Source organism: Cinclus cinclus, chromosome Z (genome assembly GCF_963662255.1).
Source record: "Cinclus cinclus chromosome Z, bCinCin1.1, whole genome shotgun sequence".
NCBI classification, from domain to species: domain Eukaryota; kingdom Metazoa; phylum Chordata; class Aves; order Passeriformes; family Cinclidae; genus Cinclus; species Cinclus cinclus.
This window is the reverse complement of record NC_085084.1, coordinates 56,016,344-56,038,832: the sequence shown is the minus strand read 5'-3', so window position 1 is coordinate 56,038,832 and position 22,489 is coordinate 56,016,344. Positions and strand designations below refer to the sequence as shown.

The 22,489-nt window shown below is 36.0% G+C and overlaps 1 protein-coding gene across 1 annotated transcript in view; it reads right to left on the bottom strand.

Moving 5' to 3' along the window:
• Positions 1-22,489, bottom strand: part of PTPRD (protein tyrosine phosphatase receptor type D) — a 225,125-nt gene that overhangs the window by 134,537 nt on the left and 68,099 nt on the right. The window contains exon 5 of the mRNA XM_062513752.1: positions 2,598-2,786. Within this exon, the coding sequence (XP_062369736.1) occupies positions 2,598-2,786 (189 nt within the window). The remainder of the gene's footprint in view (positions 1-2,597; positions 2,787-22,489) is intronic.

Sequence of the window (22,489 nt, the reverse complement as noted above, 5' to 3'; positions counted from 1 at the left end):
TAGTCCATGGTGTCTTCTGCATGTCTGCTACTGTTCTCCAGACCATCTTGGCTTTGGTCCAGGACAAGAACAGCTAAGGAAGAAAAAAAATGATCTTTTTTTGCTCCAGTTGGAAAAAAAAAAAAAAGAGGAAGGAAAAAAAGAAGAAAAAAAAAAAAGAAGAAAAAGAAAAAAAAAGAAGAAAAAGAAGAAGAAGAAAAAGGAGAAGAAGAAGAAGAAAAAGAAAAAAGAGGGACAAATGGTACGCTGTGACTGGGCTATGGCCAGGAGACCTGGATATGCTTTCTTTGAAGCATATCACAACTTTTTTTTTTTTTTTTAATTTATTTTTTTTTTAATGAACAAATGAAAAGGGGAAAGGAAAAGGCAATGTGAAGAAAGAAAGGTCACAATATGAGAGTCACTGATCATAACCAAACAGGACGAAGGAAAAAGAAAATCAGATGATGGACATTTCCATGGTTTTTGTTTTGTTTTGTTTTTTCCTTAAGGATAACAAAACAAAACCAAACCAAAAACAGGACAAAGATGAGAGGGATGAAAGGACAGAAAGAATGAGTAAGATCATTCTGTGAACGTTAGTTCAGCACTCTTACCTCTTATTGGTGTACCACCTGGGTGGATAATATGAATGCAAATAAGATTAGAAAGAAGAAGCATTAGTACGAGAAGAAGGAGGCTAGGGCTTTGGAAGAAGAATCAAATTAGATTTACAGAATTAAATAAGGTCTTAAGAGAAACTTGAATTACTATACTGTTAAAACAGGAATATATTAGATAGTATTATCAGGTTATAAAAGCAAGTTGCATTGTACCACAAAGGGCAAAAAGGCTGTACTTGGCTGCACTGCCATTCTCAGAGTAGCATCTGAGTTCTTAGATGTTTGGTTATATAGGGTTAGATATGTATCAAATATGCCTCAAATACTTAAAGGAAACTTTACAAAACTGTACTTATGACATATTTTAGGAAAATATTGGAAATTCTATTTAAATATATATATATAGATCTATATATATATAAAAAGAGGATACACTAAAGTCTATCTCAAAACAAACACTGCAGTTTAGGCTGGATTATGGCATTTACTGTTCTAGATCTACGTGATACATGTGTACTGTTTCTTTTAGGTGTTGCTATGACTGAAAAGACAACATTTCTGTGGAGGTGTGCGTGTGCGCCACTATAGGGATCTGGTGACTACACTGACTGTTAGTAAAATGCATGCCATGCATTTTAAGAATAATAACACTAATCATATAATAATTATCATAATCATAATCATAATATTCTGAATATGGAAATTAGTGGGGGTGAAGTGCGCTTCAGAACTAAGCACTTACCAATAGATTCTGGAGATTTAAATACGGAGAGAAGAAAGACAGCATAAAAATATTATTATATTCCTTATAATTTGGTACAAAGTTTTCAGTTAAAGCTTTATATACTAAATCATCTATGTCACATGTGAAAAAATCTTAATTTACATTAACAGAAGGTTAATTTACACAGTTCTGCTGACAACAAGCAAAAAGTAGGTTAACAAGACGATTTAACATCACAGGACAGGTCAAAAGCCGAGAATTCTGGGAAGACACGTGATTAAACAACTTAGATTCTACAACGATATCTACCACAATTGTCAAAGAAAAAAGCCATTATATCCCAATGATCAGTGATCTGATCTTATTTTGGGATAAGATTTAAACTTGATAAATTTAGAGGGTTGTTTTGTTTTGTTTTGTTTGTTTTGTTTTTAATCTAAAGAGAGCAAAAGAATAAACTAGGTCAGGAGAATAGTGAGAGAACTGCTAGGGAGGTGCAAGGGGCAAAGAGAAAGAGAGAGCAGCAAAAGCTGGAATCTACACCAAAAGCAGACTTCTGTAGATCCAGAAAATATAGGATTCATAAAGCTTTAGCGTGGACGCACACTACTGTGGCTAAATGTGTTGGAAAAATGCTCAGCCAGCAAAAAACCTCCAACTTTGTTCCATAGATTACCCAGATTTCATATCCTTTTTTTTTTTTTTTTCAGGTATAAATCTGCATGGGAAGAAGTACTATGCTTTATGTATTCGTGAGAGGAAAGAAGATGTGTCCAAACTGGCTAATCTTTGGTGAAGTCAAATGTGGAAAAGACAGCAATAAACACATTTTAGATTTTAATTGAAGTGTCTAATGCAGGTTTTGGTTTTGATGAATATAACCATTGGTACTCCTTGCAATTTCTGAATGAAGTCCAATGTTGAAATAAATTTGTTAAAAAAATTAAAAGGAAAGAAGAAAGAAAGAGGAGAAAATGGATCCATCAAGTACTGCAAAAAGCAGTAAAGAAAAAAATTATCAAAAAATACAGTCACAGCAGTGAGCAATGTGGAGTAAACAGAAGCTGCAAAACACATAGAGACAGACTCTATAGAAAGCTATGACAACATCACAGACATGGACAACACACCCAGTAACACAGAAAAGGAGAGGGGAAAGAGAAATTATTACCTATAAATAAAATTGTTTTTAAAAAGGAAGAGAAAGAAAAGAAAGAAAAAGTGAGAGAGAACAACTCTGGGCGTCGGTGCAAACAGTAACAAGACCCTACCTGAGCGTAGCTGCTTGATGCGGCCATTGTTGTTGCTTGTGTCAACAGGTAAGAAATCTTTGAACCAAGTTATTTCAGGATCAGGATTGCCACTGGCTGCACATAACATGGTAGCCGTACGAGTTCGTTCAACCACCTTCAGCTGTGGGCCCATATCAATGGTTGGAAAACCTCGAGGAATTTGATCCTCTGAAAAAGAAATGTACACATTGAGAGATTTCATGTTAGTTGTGCAGTACAGCATGAAAGCCCAAATCATGATCCTGCTTACCAGTCCATAATCATGTAATTGTCTGTAAGCAATGAACAAATTAATCAAAATGCTGATACAAAAGAAAAAGTTCATTAAAAAATGGCTATAAACTTTATAAAATCAGATGAGATACACTACAATCATGCAATCAATCACTGGACTCATACTATGGTACCATACAACACTGATGTTGTCCTGTTTAAAAAAGTCCTTACTGTTTTATGTGAAATATCAAATTACCATGTCTACCTACAATAGGGAAAACCCCTTCTCTTACTATCACAGAAGTACATAAGGAAGGATGATCACAAAGTGTAAGATCTGGCCACTCAGAAGACCGAAGTTATGCTTCCTGCTTCTAATCAGTACTACTTATCTGCTGTTGCTCTTAACATCTATTGCCCCTGTGCTTTGATTATCCATCTTAGAGATGCACATGATAGTGCTTTACTGCTACAGAGAAGTGCTGTGAAGATGAGTGCATTATATGACTGCAAAACACTGAGAAATTCTAAACATGGCAGCTGTGTGGATGGCAAAGTTAAAGTGGCAGGATACTCATAATGATATTGACTAGATACCACAGTGTCTATTAGAATACTCAGATACAGCCCAAAATCCTCATGCTAGTGTGGTTAATACTGAAATATTAGAAGATGCTGTACAAAAGTAATTGGCCTTCATAATGTGACACCTGCTAGCAAGTAACACTGGAAGCACAGTACGATCAGGTAATTTCTCAGAAATCAAGTTTGCATAGCTAAAATAACCTGTCTGAAATACACAATGTTGCTCATCTTTTCCATTAAAGTGGCAATTTTTTTTTTTTGCAAAATAATATTATTTCTATTCTAAAACGAAAACCAAAAATAACCAAAGAAAGAGGATGAACACTAACTATATGCCACATACTATTAAATGTATTGATTAGTCATTACTGACAAGCAACAGTTTAGGGGATAAAACTAACAGGAGAAATTGTTCAACATTAACTGCCTTTAGTTAAGAAGTGTCATATTTTCAAAGAGGTCAGATAAGTCTTCAGACTTTTCTGAAAAAATGTATAGCAAGCAAGTACAGCCTACAGATCTTTGTAGTACTTGGGCTGTGATGTTGCTCATGAGCTACTTAATTGCTTGCACTACAAGTGCAAATAGGTAACCATAGCACTACAGAATGGTTTAGGACCTTAAAGGTCCTACATCCAACACCTCTGCCATGGACAGGAACCTCTTCCACTAGACCGAGGTACTCAGAGATACATCCAACCTGGTCTTGTACACATTCAGGAATGGGGGATCCAGAGCCCCTCTGAGCAACCAATTTCAGTGCCTCACCACCCTCAGAGTAAAGCTTTTCTTCTTAAGATCTAATCAAAACCTACTCTCCTTCAGCTTAGGGCAAATCTCCCATTTCCTACCCCTTTGAAAAGCCCCTCTCCAGCCTTCTTGTACCCTTTCTTTCTATCCTTTCTCTGGGGAGACTTTCTCCCCAGAGTTTTGATCCATTTTCCACTAAGTCTGTATTGTTGTTTGGAATGACCCCAACACAGGTACAGAACCTTTCACCTAGTCCTTTTGCAGTTCCTCAGATTCTACCTCTCATGCCTGTTAAGGTCAATCCATGTCACTCAGTGTGTGACACCACTGCAACAGCTTGGTGTCACTGGAAAACTTGCTAAAGCAGCACTCAATCCCACTGCCCGTATTTCTGATAAAGGTGCCAAGTAACACCAGTCCCAATACTAATCCCTGAAGACCCCCAGCTGTCACTAGCTTCTAACTAGACATTGAGCTGTTGACTGCAACTCTAGGAGTGCTATCAGCCAAATTTTTATCCACCAAGAGTTCCACTAGTAAAAATTCATGCCTCTCCAATTTAGAGACATTTGGGAGAGTGTCAAATGCTCTGTGCACAAATCCATATGCATAATTTCTGTTGCCCTTCCTTGTCCACCACTGTTGTAACACAACCCTAGAAGGCCACCAAATTTGTCAGATATGATTTGTCTTAAAGTGAAGCCATGTTGGCTGTCACCAACTACCTAATTATTTTCAATGTCTCTTAGCATATTTTCAGGAAGATCTGCTCCCTGAACTTGCCAGGCACTGATGTGACCTGCAGCTTCTTGGTCCTTCTTATTTCCCTTTTTAAAAGTGGGGTCATGTTTTCCCCTTTCCTGCTGGTGGGAACTTCAGTGCACTGCCATGAATTTTCAAATATGATGTGTAGAGGCTGCATTCCTTCATTCCAACACTCTAGTCCAAGGGGAGGTCCCTTTGTTTCCATGATGACAACTAAAATCATAGACCTGCAGGCATCCCCACATTTCTAATTCCACCCATGCTGTATGTGTTAGCATGATGAGGTTTTAAATTGCTCCCCACTGAAGCTGACTTTCTGTCTGGTGTGGCTGGAATGTCATGGCGCTGTCTTTCAGGTGCTCTGCTACTGACCTGCATACTCTCTCCAGGCTCTTTCCAGCTCAGACATCTAACTAGTAGGTGTGGCATAGGATGCTGTCCCACACCTTATCACTGTTAAACCTGATGAAATCTCCCTCCCCTGTCATATCTAATTTAAACCCCTATCAATAAGCCTTGATAGCCCTTGACCAAAAAATCTCTTCCCCCTTTGAGAACAGAGCTGAATCCTGTCAGCAAGCTGGTGCCATGTATAGGCCACCCCATTATAAAGAAACCAACATTTTGGGGATGACATTAGTCATAGAACCATGTGGATCCATCTGTTTCTTTCAGTGTTAATACCTACAACTGGAAGAACGCAAGAGAAATAATCTGCACCCGATTCACCGATCATCCCAGTGGTGATTGGTACAGTGAACACAACTGTTCAGAGAGCTTCCATGTCTCTTCAGAATCAGGATTTCTACCCATAAGCTGATAAATGTCAAATCATTCACCAGCCAAAGGCTCTTCCCAAAGAAAGGTATGTTTAATGTCTGTTTATAAAAGTCTTTGCTTTGATATTAGCTGACAAGATCCGACTTCTGACACAGAACAGGATTTTTATGACCTTACCTTTCCTACTTGGCTTATATAGAAAACCCTAGAGTCCCTTTTGCAAATACCGAAATGTACAACAAAGATAATCTGTCTTGAATGTTAATAGGATGGAGTAATAAAGAGCCACCCTTTCTTATTTTCAATAAGGGCAATTAAATTCATCCATCTGCCTTATGCACAGAATCTCTTTGAATGAATGCTCTTCATGAAATTTTCATGAGAAACATCACAATGTAGCATTCAAATACCAGAACTGTTATATTTTTGACAGTTGTGGCTGGTTTCCAACCTGGCTTTCAGGTATCTGGCAATAAACCCAGATATTCAAAATCAAATGGACCAGGGAAATAATGAAATTTCTAATTGGAGGGCTTATCATAGTGGATTTAGTTTTTAAGATGCTAATTACTTTTTTTTTCCCTAAGTTTATTCATGATTTGTATAACTGTCTTTACACTTTAGTGATACCAAGTATGACAGACCATCAAACACTCTATGAAACCAAGCTGAGCATCCAATCATTGAACAACTGCATCTCAGCCACAGTAAGAGAAGAGTGACTATTAGGAAAATTTTATGTATTGGTACCTCTACAATTTTACATGAGGTATCCAGAAAAATATTTTTTACTGATCGTTAACTTGCTCATTACTCTCTGAACTATAGTATATACCATCCTTCCCATGTTATACTCAGTTCTAGTCAATTAGTTTCCAATTCATCAACAATTTAAATCAGACTTGACCTTCTCAAAGCCATTTTGTACTGTCATTTTGAGAGGCCATTAAAGGTCAGATTTCTCTGTCCTTGTGTCTTAGTGACTTATACATGTAATACATATTTTGTTCAGGATGACAGATACAAGTGATTTAGAAATAGGCCACATTCTTTGAATTTGTTATGTGTCTTTAAGGTGTTGAACTTCCTTACTGGCATTAAAAGAATGCATAGTAAGTACTACACTAGCATAATTTCCAGTCTCTGCATGAACTCCACAAAAGTTATTTTTCAGTGTATGATCTGAACAACATAGAAAACAATTACAAAGAGAGGTTACCAGATGAACCCCCGAGAGAATGTTACACAATTACCTTGCCTTGCTTTGTATCATGGTTCTTAGTATTTCTCAACTCTGTATATTCCATCAGTTCGACATTGCTCACCCACGGCACAGAGAACAGACTACAAACAGAAGCTGGAAGCCACTATGCTACTAGAATGTTATGATCTTCTTGCCATCACTGAAACTTGTGACTATCGGGATGTGACTGGAGCATGACTATCAATGGCTACAGGCTCTCCAGAAGAGACAGGTGAGGAAAGATAGAGGCAGAGGGGTCACCCTCTACATCAGGAGGTAGACTGAGTGTGAAGAGCTGTCTCTGAAGAACAGCCATGAGCAAGTCAAAAGCCTGTGAGTAAGAATCAGGGACCAAGGCAACAAAGGGAACCTTGTGGATAATTTTAAGTACAGACCCCTGATCAAATGGACCCTGCTGATGAAGCCTTCTTGTTCTGGCTACAGGCAGCATCATGCTCACAGGCTCTGGTCCTGCTGGGGCATTTCAACCATCCCAAAATCTCCTGGGAAAGCAACGTAGCAAGCTACAGGCAAGCCAGGAGACTCTTGGAAAGCAGGAGGGATACCCTCTGGAGCCAAGGAATAGACAGCAGCCCTACCAGAGGGGATAAAATCCTGGATCTGATGGGCAGCAGTGTAAGTGAGCTGGTCTGGAACGTCAAGATTGGAGGGAGTCTGGGCCGCAGTGTTTGTGCACTGTTGGAGTTTGCAGTCCTGAGGGATATGGGCCAGGTGAGGAACCAAGTTAGGCCCCTGAACTTTAGGAAAGCAGACTTCCAGCCCTTCAAGGAGATAGCCACTGGGAGGCTTTCCTCAGGGAAAAGGGAGTGGAGCAGAGCTGGCAGATCTTTAAGGAAGTCTTCCACAGAGAGCAGGAGCTGCCAACACCCAGGAGCAAGAAACTAGGCAAGGAAAGCAAGGGAACAGCAGGGCTGAGTAGGGAACTGCTGGTCAGACTGGAGGGAAAGAAGCAAATGCACAGGCAGTTGAAGCTAGGATGGGTGGCAACCTAAGAAGAGTAGAGAGATGAAGTATGGTTGTGTGGGATGAGATCAGGAAGGCCTAGGTGAAGCTGGAATTGAACCTGGCAAGGAACTGTTCAAGGTCAAGCTGGACAGGGCTCTGAGCAACCTGGTTTAGTGGAAGGTGTCCCTGTGTATTCTGGAGAGTTTGGAAATAGATGATCTTTAAGATACCTTCCAACACAGGCCATTTTATGATTCTGTGATTCTATGTTCTGTAAACAATGTCATTGCTGCCAGTTTAGTAATTGCTTCCCTTCCAAGAAACTTGATTGGAAAAAGCACATTAGCCTTTACATTCAGATTTCAATGTATGTATAGCTAAAACAAATGTAAAATATGTCATTTCACTTGTTGCTGCACTTGTCCTAGAAGTGAGCTTCTCCTCATAAAGGCAACAGCATTTAAGGTAGAGACTCAAACTTGGTCTTTTTGTGTGAACAGAAATTTTGATAGAGCGGTATCTTGAAAACAGCCACAAGTTAAAATTATGCTCTACCAAGAAAAAAGGAAACTATACTTATCTTTAAGTGGCATTGATTGAAAAAAAAGCATAGCTGTGCCACAGCTATATATTACTATCTCTGTTCTGCTCATCACTAAACTCGATTTCTTCTCATCTTAAATCAATATATTTTAAAATTTTTTTAGTGATGTAATTATTTAATAATATTTCAAAAACTTAGTTATGAAGGTATACTGCAAGACTACCAAAAAAAAAAATCACTACAAAAAAAAAAAAGCTTTTGTATACAAAAGCAGGATCCAAAGAAAGAAGACTATTTCAGTACAATGGCTTTGACCCTTTGTGGTAAACACACGTCTAATATAAAACACAGCTAGAAAAAGGGGAAGGCATTCATATTTAGCTAGGATTTGTGCCACAGCTTCTTAACATTTTGACTCCTTTTTCTCTAAAAGGTTACTTTCAGATCATGCGTAGGCCCTGCTGGCAGCAAGAAGAGTGTTAGATTTTAGAAACAGATTGAGTCTTGAAGTTTTAAATTTTACATAGCTACCTTATGGAATCACTCTGGCAATCACCACCATGTTTCAACAAGGAAGACTGAATAGTGTGAATAGTCTTCTGAGTTACAGTACAATATGATGATATCACTATGATATGGATATGAAGTACAAATGTGAAGTATCCAAAGCAAATTCTTATGACTTTGGTTTTGGATTATGCACTATAAAAGCAAGGTAACAGCACCAGGACTCAAGGCCAGACAGTTGTCAAAACTGTCTAATATGTTTGTTAAGTATTTAATTTCACATTAACTATTTTCCTAATTGAAAAATCCATGTTCCACAATATGAATCTGGAGTTCATATTCATATGTAGAACAGAATATTAACCTGTAGTTAAATCTGTGTAATCGGCCTAACATACTCATATTATATACACACTCATAGTGTTAGACTGTGCCCCTTGAAAATTTTGTTTATGTAAACCAATTATTCTTTTTGTGAAAATGGAAGGTGTTTCTCTATTCAGGAAGAAAAGAAAGTGAAGCTATTTCAAGATTCACTGATAGGTTTGCCACAGGCAAATTTTAGTCATTCTGTAGCTCACAGAATAAAAAGGCATACATGGAACATTCCCAGAATACATTATAGATACTGAAGATAAACTGCCACAATAAAGTTTATTATTTCAAAGAACAGTGTAAATAAAGCTTTTATTTTCACTATTCCAGATGGCAGCAGCATATAATTTGCACTGTTTTGACATCATGACCGTATTATTCAAAATCATTCTTCTTCCTACTGAACTGAATGCAGGATTGAGAACAGTAAAATCAAAGAGAGTAGGGGAGGAACTAAAATCACCATTTTGCAGTGAAGCTGGTATTCTGTACTATTATTGAAGAACAATACATATAAAGGAATTGAAAAATAAAACCAGAGCCAATTCTAATTATACATAAAAAATAAATTTGATTTAAAAGATATAAAGCATCAGAGACATTGCCAGTTAATAAACATTATTCATACTGAAACACTTTACAAAGCAAATTTTGGCAAATAGAAGTAGTTATGAACACAATAAATTGCATTGTGGGATTCTTTGTTCAAAGTTGCTATATACAGATGGGTATTTTTTCTTGATGCAGTACATCAGTAAGGCAGGGTAATAGCTACACTAGAATAATAGATCTCAGTATCGGTTGGGAGTTCTCTTTAATTTCACACAATTTTAGCGCACAAGAATAGTGAATTAGACATTGGTAAGATGATCAGTAAAAATTCAACATAGGAACAGCTGTCCATACCATCCCATCAAAACCCATGCATTTCAAAGTATCTTCATATACTGGAGAGATGTGCAAAGCACATTTAGATACAAAAGAAAACAAATTTGTTTAGTAGCTCTGTATGCAATTACCTTGCAAATTGCAAAGTAATGTCTATATAACAAAACACAGAGCCACTTAGACTGAATTATCATTTGTATGAATGTTGAAGCAGCAATTTCACATTGCATTAAGTCAGTTAACATTCATTGTTATTAGCATTTATCTTTAAATAAGTTCTCTGTTTCAACAAATGAATGCACTGAGCCTTTGAAATCAGATATCTTCATAAGGACATGAAAATGGAAAAATGAATTTGCACCTTTCACCAGTTCTCAAAATCTGCAAAATTAGTCTGCACATTGCAAGCTTTTCCCAAAGTTACTTGTCTCACTCACATGAACAATGAAATACCTCTCACTCTGAGTTAATGGCTTTCTGAATAACAAGAGTTGACATTTGTAGAGTCATCACTCATATGGAAACACAAGACTCAGAATCAGGGTTTATTCTCAGATTTGTACACAATGTACACAGTTCTGCTTAGAGCAGAACATATCATCTGAACATCAATGTGGCCAAATTTGGTTGTATTGAACTTTTGATGTCTGTCTGTTCTGTTCATTTGGAATTTAACAGGAGATACAAGAAGCTATGTCCCAGAAAAACACCCAACCAAACAACAAACCACTACCAACAGCAACAACGAAATAATAGTAATAAAAAATGTAGGGAATCTAAGCATCTCTACCAGATGTCCCACAAGGACAGGACTCAAGAGTGTGAGGTAATGAAACTAAGGCAGAGAATGTGTACTTTAATACATTTAGGAAAATCAAAGCTAAACTTCTGAAGCAAAGAGGATACAGCATTCCACATATTTCCATATGCAAACATTCACAAGGAAAATAGTATATATATTGCACTGGTGAATAAAAGATAGGAGGACTACAAAGGGCAGCAATATGAATTTCCATGATTACCATTTCTGATTTAACACTTAGTTTCCAGACAGGGTTAGGATTTAGGATGCCACTAAATCAGGGTTAAATTGGGGCTTGCCAAGAATCAAGATTAGGAAAACAAAAAAGTAGGCTTGTTCTATCCAGTCAATATTTTTAACACACTAATGTTTGTGCTTTTACATCCTCCTTACTTTTAGTTGAAAAATAAAAGGGAAAGCAGTACAATGAGGCAGTCTTTGCTTTAAGCTTTACTTTTTCACATCACATATAGCTTTATGGTGAGGTAAATAATGAGATAAGCAGCAGGTTCATATGTACACCAGAGCACACTTTTTATGTTAGTAGCCTGAATTGTCCAAAGCATTCTAGATAATGCTTTTATGTCCAGAACACATAAAAGCATTATTTTCCTTTTCTTCCTCTCCTTTATACTCTTTGTTAAAATAAAAATATCTCTACTAGTAAATACATATGACATATTCTGTAAGTAGTTCCCTTGCACTCAGTCTTAAGTATAAAGCAATAAATCTTTGCAATCAAGTTCCAACATCTCAGTTTGAGAATGAATTAGAAGCATCTTGTTTTCTTATGTTCAAAACATCAAGAGAGAAAAGAGGAAGTAAGAGCAGTCTGTCAAAGGAGTTCTCAGACCATACAGTCTGCCTCTCCCTCCTTCCTCCTCATGGCCAATTCTGTTACTGATGTTACACCACTCTCAAGGAATTGTTTCCTCAATGCCATAATCTTCCTCAATGTGTTTTAATGCAGCCTACATACTCTGTAGCCTAAACTGTCAACTATAAACTATACTAACTGCATTAATGTCACATCTGCAGAATTTAAGAACCTAACAAAGAAATTTGTCAAAACCATTAACTTTGTTGAAGTATTGTTTTTAAAGGAGAACAACACTATGTTCTGCATTTCTAGCTCAGAATCAAACTTTTACATTTTAGAAAGGGGATATTTTCACTTTGATAAGTGGTTAGAAAAATGTCCCAAAAGATGTAGTGTTTAAAAACAAGAAGGAAAAAATGAAGAATAAGAGTTATGGAATTGTATCCCTTGAGTTTTAACAAAAGATATTTAGTTCAGGATGTACAAAGCACTTTTGGTGAAGTGAGTTAAACAGTTAAGGTAGCATCTGTGCATTTCAACTGCTTCTCTGGTGTCCAGCACAATGCACGTGTACAGACATAATAGCTTCTATAAACAGCAAACATAAGTACAAAAAAACAAAACAAAACAAAACCCAACAGAAGTCCAATTATTGCTGAAGAGATGGAGAAAAAAGATACGTTGTCAGAACAGAAAATGAACTTCGGAAAAATGCAGTTAAAGAAGATATCCTTTGAAATTCAGTACTATTCAGTGTTGTAATAATGTTACTCATACAAAATATGAACCATTTTTCCACATCCAATGCAGCATTTATCTTCATTGATCTGAAGAGCATGCTTAAAACATTCATAATGCTTACATGATTACAGATTCCTAGTAAAAAGGAATAAACACAGGAGTTTCCCATTTTTATGTTTTCTCTGCTTGTTTTAAGTCTTTGCACCACTATGAACACAGGTCTATCAATTAAGAAAACACTGGAAGATGTAAGACACAAAGCAATGCCTTATGTCAAGTACTCCTAATATAAATAAGCAAAAGACAGGCTACAAAGTGCTGAGAGAAGTTAAAACACATGACATCTTTGAAACTGTATGAAACTTGAACAGAAGGAAAAAAAATAGTTCCTTTATAAGTAGATGGTGAAGCTCTTCTCTGACTTCCTGTCAATGCAGGGAGTGGGTGTGATCTGGACTTCACTCTTCATATGCTTGAATATGAGGGAGGAATCCCTCTCACTACTTGTGTGTGTCACCACTTTGGGCAACATTTCCTTTCACAGATACTGAGAATATGCCTATCTTCTAACTGGGGTCTGTTAGAAGGGAACAAGTATAGGAAAAAGAAGAGAAGGGGGTGCATATAAATTGCTTTTTTTGATTTGGGGTGAGTTTCACCACTTAAAATAAGTTTTTTATCCAGACAAGGATGCTATATGCAGAAAACACCATTGACTTCTGGTCTAGAAGGATCCAGAAGAACTTTCTCTCAAGCAGAGGACAATGCATAAAATCCAGGTTTTCACAGTCCTCTGGCAAGCTGAATAACCACTGCTGATAAAAAAACCTCTAATGAGGTTTTTACACATGGCTAAGGCAGTCTACATTTCAAGATTTTCATCTCATAAAGACTCAAAGATTCACGATGTCAAAGGTTCACTTTGTCACCCAACCCAATGTTTAGAACTGTGGCCTGCGGCTTTGAATCCTACCTGAAATTTTGCTGCTGCCCTAAGATGAAGTAAGTGGGAACAGTCTGTGATTGAGCGTGCTCCGCTATATAATAGTGAGCGCAGCTATTAGAAATGATAGATAATGTCTGTACAGCGAGTTATTGTGTGGAAGAAAATGCTGGACACCCCAGCATGCTCTGAAGCATGGCAGAGGCCCTTGCCTTGAGCTTGCACAGAGGTGACACAAGGCAGCGCCCGCTCTCATCTGCTGGGAGCTTGCTCCTGTCTTATGCTCCTCCAACACATTTTTCACAATAATATTCACATGGCCTTGAAAGAGGCATTGTGAATCACTGTGAGCTGAATGGAGCATACTCAAGCAGGCTCTCTGGAAGACTGAAGGAAAGAGATTACTTTAAACATGACGCTTTCACATTTGTCAAGCAACAACAGCTAATATTTCTCATGGAACTGAAAATGAGGAGTGATGTGGGAATTCATTCAAAAGATATTGAACATAGAACAATACCAGATTTACTCAGTTTTGCTATAACTCTTGGAACTATTTACTTGACTAATTCCACCCCCAATTTATAATGTTAGTAATTTGAAATAGGATCTTGGCTGGGCATATGAACACAGGATGTTAGAAATTATTTTTTTAAAAAACTCCCTTATATGCTGAGATCAAGGTTCACACCTCTAAGCAAATCATAATTATTTTAACTACTTCTTCATTATTTTAAATAATTACAAAATTCAGCGCTATCTCTAAAAAAGGTAATGAAATCAAAATCCAAAATGGGAAGTGTAAATTGAAATTTGTTAGTCTAGACCCTGAGTGAATATATTCAAATTACAAAAAAAAAAAAAATAAAGTGGTCCATAATATTTTTAAATATTTGTATAGCAAATATTAAATTAATTTTAGGTACAGTATAGGCAAGCTTTTTTGTTTTCACAGTTTCTGTTTAATTTTCTCTCCAACTTCTATTTATCTAATCAAAGATCATCAGTCAGTTCTGATCTTTTTAAATTATGAGCCTTGGTTGCTCCTAGCTAATTTTGCTTTGATTTTTTCTAATGTTTTGTAGAAGAAATTTCTGCAAATGAAAATGATAATTAGTTAACAAAAACCAGTGATACTTCAGTACCGGTGGAAGACTTCACTGTGTGTCCATTAAAAAATCAGCTGTTTAGCATAGCTGGAAGTCATGAAGCTAAAAGAAGGCTGGAATAATGTTTGAATAGTTCAGTATGATTGCCAAAGGGCTGAGAGTCATGCGAGGCAGGGGTGGGTAGAGGAAGAAGAACAGAGAAAGAACAGAATAAAGTTTCATGTTATGCCAGCTACTCACAGATTCATCACCAACAGTTTTGTGAAGAAAAGTTAATGAAGTCAAGCAGCTGTGGAGAGCCAGTTCCTGTCTTTGAGCAGACATAGTGTGACAGAGTAACCTTAGCATAGCATTGTATACATCAAGTACATGAAAGCCAGTGTGATCACAAAAAACCTCCACACCTACTTTGTCTGTTAACACCTGGTAAGTTGCATGAAGAAGGTACAAATGAAGAAAACAGAATGCTTGATACCAGAAGATGTGAATGTGACCAGTGTTGTTTTAAAACTCAGTGGAAGGCCCTACGCTTCAGAAGTAATTCAAGCAATTGACTGAGAGGGCCAGGGTTATGTATGATTTCAATAATAGAATGGTTTCTCTTCAGATTTATTAGTAGCAACATCTGTCATCCATTTTACAGCAATATAAAACTCATTTATTTTCGAGAAAAGAGATTGAGCTATTTTTCCTTTACACTGGAACGGTAGGCACAAAGATTTTTATATGCACTCTTAGAAGCAATTTGGAACAGGTCAGATTGAGAAATAATTTCTACCACTAAACAAATACATAGCAAAAACTCTCAGACCACACAAAAGTATATCAGTATTACAGTATATTTTTTGTACATGAAGAAGACTTAAAAATCTGTGCCTGCTAAATAATTTTCTGCTTTTATTTCATTATGGCACTCTACTTTGAGTATTTGAGTATGTATCACTTTAAGCGATACTATACAAGCTGTTCCATTAAATTAAATGTAAGAGGGGTTCTAAGAAGAAGGGTTAGTTGTTTTTTGCCTTTTCTGTAACTTCCAGCTCCTTTGGCAAATGAGGAAAATATTTTGCCAGTATATAGGTAGCTTATTGTATGTTTTGCTTTTTTTTTAAATATTGTGCTTCTGGACAAGTTTTGTCTAAACTATTTATTTTGATGCATCCCGATGTTCATCCTTTCTGATTTTTAACCTTTAATATGATGCATTTAAGCCTTCATGACCTATTGCAGGTATTATGCCCATAAACACTTTCATCTTGAAAGCTCCACCTTAAATGACATCTTACTGTCCTTTAAAAACCCAGTAACAACTTCTCTTTTATTTTGGTTCTAGAATGTTTATGGTTCTCTGTTACAAGTTAAGCCAATATTTTCTAATTCTATAACTCTTTGGCATTTAGCAGCTGGCTTTCCTCCACAAAAGTCAGCATCATAGAGATGACAATTGCAGAAACATGACAAAGTTCTTGCCTGAACACACTGAAAATCTTCCTCTGCAGTAAAAAGTCTGAAAGATCTTGGAAATTATCAGCAAGTACCTCACAGATCTGCATGTCTGTTGCTCATCATGTTTTGTAGCTCAGACAGGAAGTAAGACTATGTGAGCTCCTATATAAAGTTGATTATTAAAAAGAGAAAAAAACCCCAATGTTTTGACAAGATAATGTCCTGCTGAAGTCTTGAAAAACTGACTACAAACATAATTAAATTTTTCTACCAGTTTTAAAGAAGCTTAACAGGAACACTTGCTCACAAATAAAAATCCGAAAATGCTCCCAAAAAAATTAATGACTACTACACATGGCACTCTTACATTGTGCCTGAATTTGAAAAAAGTATTTTATTCTAGAAAAGGAGATAAAAATATTCTTAGAAAATATCTTATTCTACAAGAAAACTCAAAATGTAACCAACTATGAGTTGTAAGTTATTGCTTCCTGCTTGAAACTTAATATAGGACATCAAAAACTACCAGGGGTTTAAAAGTTAGGATAGACCACCTGCAATTTTTGGGGACTATTTTTCTAATGATTCTGAGTCAGGTAAAAGTGTATATCCATTATACATCAGGAGAACATGTAGCAAGGCTAAATTAACTGATGCATATACAAGACCAATGTGTAACAGCACAAATTATGTGATTTCTTCTGAGTACATCAGATTAGCTATAGAAGGTTTCTGAGAAGTTTCCTACATTTTTCACTATAGGGTAAAAGCTCTTTCCAATTAAGGTTAAAAAATTAAATTGGTATTATTTATGTAACATGATTTTGCAAAGTATTTCAGAAAGCAGATTTATCCATTATAGCGAAAAAATGGGTACAGTTTGATATTTATAGCTCCATAAAATTAGAGTAGATTTTTAAAAATTTCATAATTAACTTCCTATTTTCTACATATTTAGTAATGTTCAAACCACTGCACATTGAAAAAGATAATTCAAAATCCATTTTCAACATCATATAATAGTATGAATTATGGAAAAAATCCTCCATATTTCCTAAATCTAGGTATTCTGTTCAAAATAATCATTTGCAAAAAATATTTCTTGATTGTCTTCCAATGGCTTTAAAAGGTTTAACTTGAAGACACTGAGTATTCTCAATGAGGAAACTGACTGTAATGGAACTATTTACACACTTAAGCATATTGCCAAAACAACTCACATTTTATAAATGCATTGCCATTTAATTTTGTAAGTTATTGCATCTCATGTTTTCTTCCCACTCCAAAGCAAACCAGATCATTTACAAATTTTCCCATACACAGGACAAATATTGCATTCTCTTTCTCTGTAAGTGAAGTCAACTTGCATGCATATCACTTGTCTGCCTGAGATTCATAAAGCACTATTTAGATTTTATGCAGAGTAAAATGAAAATTTAGACATGCATCATCAAGAATACTTCATTTTACTATGATATTAGGAATAGATCTTGTGATAAGCAAACACAACACTGCAGAGAAATAAATTATTATTTTTTTATATCATGGGAAGAAGAAGGAAGCCACTTAGCATTTGTTCTTATCCCTAGCTATCAAAATTCTTAGAGCCTGAACAGCCAGGCTTTTTTATGCAAGCAACACTGAAAATCAGTTACTAGAAAACCAAGACAAAAGAGCAAAAATAAACTTCCAAGTTGCTATTTTGGCAATGCAGGTGAAGTAGCATACACACATGCAATAATTGATTAAAAGTTCCATGGGATTTTATAACCATCCCTGACTAATAACTATGTTTTAGATCACAATAGGATGCTGAGGCAAACAGCACGGAGCTTTTTGTACCAAAGTACTGAGTATTAGCTAAATGGTAAAATTACCAATTACCACTACTACTTGTTCTAGCAGCTACATGTTGATAGGCCTACTATTTAGAGGTTATAAGACTAAAAGCTCACAGCTGGAGGTTGTAGGGAAGTAAGGGAACAACTGCATTCTCAGGCAGTGTGAGAAGTTTGTTTAATAATTGTTACACTAAAGCATGTGTGTTTTCTGTTCTCTTCAGGTCTATAGGATACTAATTAACAAGAGAAGAAGCAAGAAAAAGAATATGTGTTATAAAACCTAGAATTTATATTTAGCACATGAATTGCAGGCAAAACCAGGACAGTATCCCACAGGATGATCTAGAAATCAAATAGCACCTTTACTGATATTATTAGCATTATTAGCAGTGTTGAACAGACATCCATTTTATATTGATTTTTTTTACTGTATCTTTAGTATTCTAAGTTATTTCTGCTATTCCATCTGCACATAAATGTATGCCGTTATAGTAAGGTTCTGGCTTCCCTTTCCATATTTTTCTCTACCAGTAGTGTAACAAGCCATGTTTGTTTCCTTAAGACTGTGGAGAAGAATGCTCAGAAGATACTGAGTTTTAAGCTTTGATCTTCCTGGTATTTTTACTCTAGCGACAAGTACCTTTTAAAACCTTTTTTCCTTTTCCTTTCCCTCCCAATTTTCTTTCAGCAGAGGAGTCCTTCAACCAGTGTTCCGTCTTCTCAAAACTGCCTCCCTAGAGGGTTGTAACTGATTGTCAATCTCCCAAAGGCAAAGGTAAGAATTTAAAGTACTCCTTTCATTTTAGCTGCAAAATTAACTCCTTGTTTCCCTCCTGTTGTTAATTTCCCTTTATATATTGCTGATGCTCTCAGCTTTGGTTAATTGCCTAGAGCCACAGTGTCTGTAAGGCAGAGCTGGTGCAAACAGCGCTCGAGCAGTACATCTGCCAGTCAGCTACGCAGTGCTGGCACACACTATCCACCAGAGTGCTCCCATGAAGAGTCTGAAGTCAGCCTGTGGCTAACACCAGAGGAAATTAAAATTTAGGAAGATTTTATTGCAGGTTATGAATTTACGGTGTGGATGGATTGCTTTATCTCCAATATGACAGTGGTCCCAGCTCTGGCATTGCTTTATCATGTCAGATAAACACTCTACTTGCTGCACTGAGTACTAGAAGTACTAGTAAGTAAGATTTGGTGGTAACAATTAATTCTTAGCCTACCATTTATAAAGTGACTCCTACCTCTGAAGCTGTTTTAAGAGATGTTTGAGTGTGCACTGCTTTGCAAGATATATGTACAGAAAACAGTTGTAATGACTCACTGATTTCTGCCTTTTGTAAAATGCTTTTCATATTTAAAGGGACAGCTAAGTTCACTCAAAATTTGGTGGGAGTGTGTCAGCCTTCTGCAATATACAGGGTAAAAGACTTTGGGTAAAACTCCCAGAAGAATTTTCGCATGCAATTCTGAAAGAAGAAATGATAGAGATGTAACATCTGCAATATGACTATGCATGTGAGATACTTGTGCTCAGACTCAAAACAGCATAATGATCACATCTGCATGTAAATTCCAAAATTTAAATGTGATGAAGACATATGTGGTACTTAAAAACTGAAAAACAAGCCTCAGTTTCTTTCTGAGCAGTGAATGCTATAATCACTCCACAGATATTAACAGTAATTTCAAGCTTTTCAGATTAACTAACTCCCTATTTTATTCTGTGGGTTGTTTTTTTTTCACTTAAAAGAAAAATCTAGCTCATACTAGAATATTAAGAGCAAGAGATGGTTTATATTTCTTTTTTATTTAGAAACTACTAAGTGCAAAGCAGTCACATTTTATTTCAAGCATTATTAACGAACACCTTTGTTCATTAAGTTTGTTCATATTAAGATTGAGTTGCACAAGTGAAAAATTTCCTTAAATCCTATTCTACCATTTCTAGAATTTTCTTACTTCATGTTAACTCAAATAAGCATCAAATCTTATGGAAAATGCAAAATATTTTGAAAATACATATAGAAATGTTTGGCTACATCTAGGCACAGATTCCAGCTTGTGAACTTGAAACCCACAGATGACTAGAATAAAGAAAAGCATACACTACTCCAAATTCCTACAGAGGAGTCTACAGAGGCCTTAGTAATAATTTTAAAATTATACTAATTAATTTTGGCTAACTCATTTTACCTTTCTTTATAATTTATAATAAGAAAGAAACAGGTAATTCTTAAAACTGAATTACATATTTTCAAAAAAAACATAGAAAGTAAAAATCTTATCCTAGAAACACATAACATTTGAAGGTGCATTCAGAGTCAATATTTCAGTTCTACATTTTAGTGAAGAAAACTGGAAAGACTGATTATATATTTTGTAATGTACATATATATATATCTGTTAGATGGAAGAGGCTTCTTTATGAGGCACACAGCCAGGACACTCAAACTTAAATTCATATCAGCTTCATGTCTTCTGCTGTTGTGATACAAGTAAGGAAAATGTAACTGAATGATGCTGGATTTAGGAAACAATATTCAGATCTTAACAACATGGATGTTGTTACAACAAGGATGCTTGCTTCTGTATTTCTTACATTAAGTAGTATCTTTAGAAGTTCTGTAGATTTCTATGGGACTGCTTTAAAGTCCGATATCTATAAGAAAATACTATTTTAAGAGGAAAATTACCAGTAATGAATCATACCCTGATATAAGTTTAAAAACAGTGGGTGCAACTCATCAACACAAACTGAATTTGTGGCAAAAGGCAGTTTGTGCACTATGCAACGCTCCTAGAATCTAGCAAACAGCTCTGTGGTTCACTTCCACAGCCAGCTGGTCTTTCACAAAAATATGGTTCCATGTTCTCTGTGTAATTATTACTCATACACGTGGAATAAATCTGTTCTGCCCAGGGTTGTCACTCAAATCACCACTCAGTATCTGTCAACAATATTATCTTTCAAAATACCAGTGGACAGAAGGGTTGAAGGACCTTAATTTGTCCCAAGATACAGACACTGACCAATAAAGGTAATGCAACTGGAAAGTTAGAACCCTTGAACTTCTTCAGTGCTCCCTAACTCTTTCTCAGTGTTTGGTAACTCTTGAGATATCAGTACCCACATAGTTCAACTGCTTTAAAACCCTCTACTTCTCTTGACAATTCACTCAATTGGACACCACACCACCAGTCTGGAAGTAAGTTACCCATTCTCAGAGATGTTAGAAGATGTGCTTCAGTAACTCATGTTGCCACATTTACCATAAACCCTCTGGCCCATGGATTTCAGAGGTATCCCTACACCCACATGGTCAAAGGCAATACAATTTCACTGTGACGACGCTTGTTGCTCAAAAGAAGCAAATACATCTTGTGATCTGGCTAAAATAACAACGTTTTACTTCCTGCTGGGTGTAGGAAAGACATCTCTGCTGGGGAAGGAGGGGAACTGCTCAAGATTGACTTTGCAAAGTCCTTAAATGGCGCCAACCTTTGGTTAAGTTCAACACATGCTTTTATTCTCCAGTAATACCTCTATTCTTGCTTTCGAAGGAGTTCCAGTAGAACAACTCTGAACTGAGTTGTAAGGTTTTTAAGGCTCAGAACTTCAGATTTTATACTGAACATCCTGTTTTGATGGCCATGTCACTGTTTGTTTTTTCTAAATACATACAAATTAGTATAATAAAACATCTTCCAACCAAAAACCTCTATGATGCTTCTCATCCCTCTGAAAACAAAAATAATTCAAAATTTTCCTTAATTTAGAAAATAATCTAATGTTGTTGAGGACTGTAATTTTGAGCATAAGAAAACAGCAAATAAGCATATTCACATGAATAAATAAAACAGACCACTGTTACAGTTTTCCTTCCTTTATATATTTTCCTATGCACAGAATAATTAATTGGTAATATGTTTCCAGTTTTATAATAACACAGTATTTCAAAAGCAAAGACATTTATTACAATGTCTGTGCAGTGTCTAGATCAGCACACTTAACCTCTTTGATTATATCTTTAGTAGAATGTCTCTTCATCTTTAATTATCAGTATTACTCATCCTCTGCAGATTCTTTAGCAGACTTTGTGCTTAAATTTAATCATACAGGGGAACGTAGTGATTCTGATAAAATTCACATTCTGATTTTATCCTTACTATGGTTCAAGCTGATATCACTACTCACAAATGTGATAGTGATTTTTAAGTTTGGAAATGCTATGAAAGTTAACTGTATCATGTTTTACAGTCAGCTATTTGAAGAGACTGTGAGACATTCAAATTCAAACCTGAACCAGTGGTTACACTGATAGGCATGATACAGAGAGAAGGGATGTTACTATAAAGAATCCACTACAAAATTAAGAGTTTACTGTAAAACTTAGGGTCTGCTATAAAATTAGAATGTTTTGTCAGTAACAATGAAAATAAAATCTTTTGGTATTTACTATCAATATACCTAAAGGCACTTTACCTCCCCACAAGGCGACCACATACTTTGTTACATATTTGCAGAAAAGGTTTTGTAAGTTGAT